Source organism: Jaculus jaculus, chromosome 1 (assembly GCF_020740685.1).
Source record: "Jaculus jaculus isolate mJacJac1 chromosome 1, mJacJac1.mat.Y.cur, whole genome shotgun sequence".
Classification (NCBI taxonomy): domain Eukaryota; kingdom Metazoa; phylum Chordata; class Mammalia; order Rodentia; family Dipodidae; genus Jaculus; species Jaculus jaculus.
The window spans coordinates 175,313,252-175,316,780 of NC_059102.1; the positions used below are offsets into that span (position 1 = coordinate 175,313,252).

Sequence of the window (3,529 nt, forward strand, 5' to 3'; positions counted from 1 at the left end):
TTTCCTCCATCATCCAACATCCTTAAAATCCATTCCCACACAAATCCCCCGTACCTTTACGTCATTTATGTGGGTCTTAAGCTTGGAATTGTCCTTTCTGAGCTTCTCTTCCCTCAATAGTTTGTCCAGAGCTGCCAGAAGCAACCAACTAGCACTATTATTTGTCTTATTTTTCCTCAAACATTCAAAATGTTTAAAATACAGAATCATTAAGTTTCTTGCTATTCACAAGATATGACTCAGGATCACCAAATACATCTATCTCATGGAGTTCTTTAAATAGTTCAAACCATGGCTTATTAGTGCCCTCCTTTCTACCAGTAAAAGCACTCTTCTTATTATTCCAGATAGCACCAAGCCACCAAATAAATACATCCTTACAACCACTCTTGGTACCAAAATCTGCATTAGGCATGATTCCCTACAGAAGTACAACCACTAGAATTAATTATATTAAAAAAGGAATTTATTGCATTAGCTTTCAGTAGTCCAATAGCAGTTGTAGGCCCAAGAATCAAGTAACCCTGTGGCTGCTCAGTCCACGTGGCTAGATGTCTCAACATTCTGAATCCAGCACTTAAGGCCTGTAGTCTTCCTGAGAATCCACTGGTATTTAATCCACTCAGGTCTTCAGTTGATACTGTTCTTCAGTCTGTGTTAGTCTTCAATCCAAGCAGGAAGGCAGCAAGCAGCTCCTGTGGAAGAAAAGGGCTCTTTTCACCCAGAGCTTCCTTATATAAAGTTCCCATCTGAGATGGGCTGCCAACTCAGGAGGAAGGGGTCACTCTGGGAGAAGATTTCCTCCTTCAGTCAATCCTTCCTGGAAGCAACCTCAGAGACCCATCCAAAAGGGATTTCTGTGGATTATGAAACAGATCAAGTTGATAGCACCTTAATCATCACAGGTCCTTTGCCATATTCCTTTCATATGAATATGGGTGATTATAAATTATGAAAATTATCATATTTCTTACCCTGAGAAAAGTAAAATTCACCTTTTCCTAGATATTGTTGAATCTTAACTGAGCAAAATAAAGTATAAAGCTTAATCTTTTCTTGGAAGAGGACAAAGCTCCATAGCTGTATTCATCTTGCAAAAATTCTCTTTTAAGATGATTCTAATCTAAAAGGAAAACTTAGTGATCTTGTTAGATGGCTTTTTTATAGAAAACAATTTCATGATGATCCACTGGATAGAAGACATCATCCTTTTGTTAGATTCCTCCTTGTTCATAGACAATTAGTAACATATTCAGTGAAGAGAATTTCTTATTATACCTGTAGTGAACACTTTACACCAGAGCTTTTTAATTTTTTTTTATTTGAGAAAGAGGCAGAAAGGGAGAGGGATAATGGGCATGCCAGGGCCTGTAGCCACTGAAACCCAACTCCAGACACATGTGTGGGTCCTAAGGAATTGAATCTGGGTACTTTGGTGTTGTAGGCAAGTACCTTAACTACTAAGCAATCTGCCCAGCCCTACGCCAGAGCTTTTTGATAGACTTTTTCATCTCTGAATTTCTCAAGGTATATATTAAAGGGTTCAGCATGGGACTGATAACTATGTAAAAAACAGAAATGGATTTATCAATAGGAAAGTTGGAAACAGGTCTAGCATATATGAAAATACAGGGAACAAAAAAGCAGACAACCACTGTGATATGAGAACTACACGTGGATAGTGCTTTGCGCCTCCCTTCCTGACTCTGAGTCTTAAGAGAGTTTAGAATGATTCCATAGGAAACTAAGAGAATGAGAAAGATTCCTACAGCCATGACTCCACCATTGGCAATGACAGAGATGCCAAGGAAGTAGGTGTCAGTGCATGCAAGTCCCAATAATGGGTGCATGTCACACATGAAGTGGTCAATGACATTGGGGCCACAGAAAGGAAGGTTGTACACAGAAAGAACTTGAAGAAAAGAGTGTGTGAAACCTCCAGCCCAAGAAAGCACCAACAGCAGGATGCAAACCCGTCTGTTCATGATGGTCACGTAGTGCAAGGGCTTGCAGATGGCCACATAGCGATCATAGGACATCACTACTAGAAGGAAGACCTCAGCGCCACCAAATAAGTGATCAAAAAAGAGCTGGACCATGCAATCTGAGAAGGAGATAGTCTTCTTATCACAAAGTAAGTCTATAATCAAACTTGGTGAGATGGTATTGCAATAAAAAGTATCCAGTAGTGAAAGACATGCAAGAAAGAAATACATTGGGGAGCCCAATGAGGGACTAGCAAGAATTGTCACAAAAATGAGCAGGTTGCCCACCACTGCCACAATGTACATGAGTAAGAACAAAACAAACAATGCTTTTTGCCCAGCAGAATCCTGGGTGAGTCCCAAGAGGACAAATTCTGTGATATTGTTGCTGTGTCCCATTGATAGTTTCATAGGCTTGTTGAAGAGATGAGAGTTCAGGATAATAGGGCCTGCAACAAATTTATTTACATGAAGTGAATACATTGAGAAATTGAGGACACCATAAATATTTGGAACAGTAGACATTTAATAACTATTTCTGAGTCTCTGTTCCAAGGACCCCTGTAGACCTTCTGTTGGAAATATTATTTTCCCTAAGATGACTAGGTTAAGCCTACAACACACGATTCTATCTGAAGACTTCAGTGACTCTCTATGCCACAATCATTTAAGAAGTTAAACTTCTAATTTAAAATATGTTGCATTTTATGGGCTGGAGAAGTGGCTCAGTAGTTAAGGCTCTTGCTTTCAAAGCCTGATGGCCTGGGTTCAGTTCCACATTATCCATGTGAAGCCAGATGCACAAAGTGGTGCAGGCTCCTGGAGTTTATTTGCAGTGGCCTGAGGCCCTCACCTGTGCATTTTATCTTTTTATATCTCTCTCTGTGTCTTTCCTTTTCTCCCTCTCACTTTTCTCTTTCTCTCTCCCTCTCTCTCTACCTTTCCTTATAAATAAATAGATAAAATAATTTTTTCAATTAAAATACACACAGGTGGCTGATATGAAAAACAGTGAGAGTGACCTACTTTTCAGAGATCTACTGTCTCTGATGTCAATAAACCTTTAATATATCAACTAATGTAGAGTCATTACTTGGAGGTGGGTGTTTTGGTTAAGCATTTCTTTATAAAATGAAGTAGCTCTCTAATAGCATTCATCTTACTGCTATGATATTGTCCTAATTTTCCTCATGAAATGCAGTTAACTTTAAATGACTTGGCTTTAAACTACATCATGTAACCACAGATGTGTTGATGACTTGAGTAACTGTTTCATCAGACTCTCTGTCCACTGTTTTAGGGGTCATTAGTATATTCACTTTATCCTTGCCAAAACCAAATTTACAATGTATTTACATTCACTATCCTGATTTTGATCAAACAGGTGAACTACCTGAACTGTTTTAACCCATGACTATCATCCATAGCTAATTTATTTTTTTAAGATTCATTTTTATTTATTTATTAGAGACACAGAGAGAGAGAGGGAGAGAAAGTGAGAATAGGCACACCTGGGCCTCTAGCCATTGCAAACAAACTCCAGA

The 3,529-nt window shown here is 38.8% G+C and overlaps 1 protein-coding gene across 1 annotated transcript; it reads right to left on the reverse strand.

The window, feature by feature from the left end:
• Window positions 1–1,460: 1,460 nt before the first annotated feature.
• On the reverse strand, window positions 1,461–2,396 carry LOC123457690 (olfactory receptor 4A5-like). Its single transcript, XM_045141906.1, has one exon. It carries the CDS (start codon window positions 2,394–2,396, stop codon window positions 1,461–1,463), a length of 936 nt encoding a protein of 311 aa, XP_044997841.1.
• Between the last annotated feature and the right edge of the window lie 1,133 nt (window positions 2,397–3,529).

What these genes read in the sequence shown, in the direction of transcription:
- LOC123457690 (XM_045141906.1), bottom strand. Translation starts at nt 2,396, where the DNA reads ATGAAACTATCAATGGGACACAGCAACAATATCACAGAATTTGTCCTC.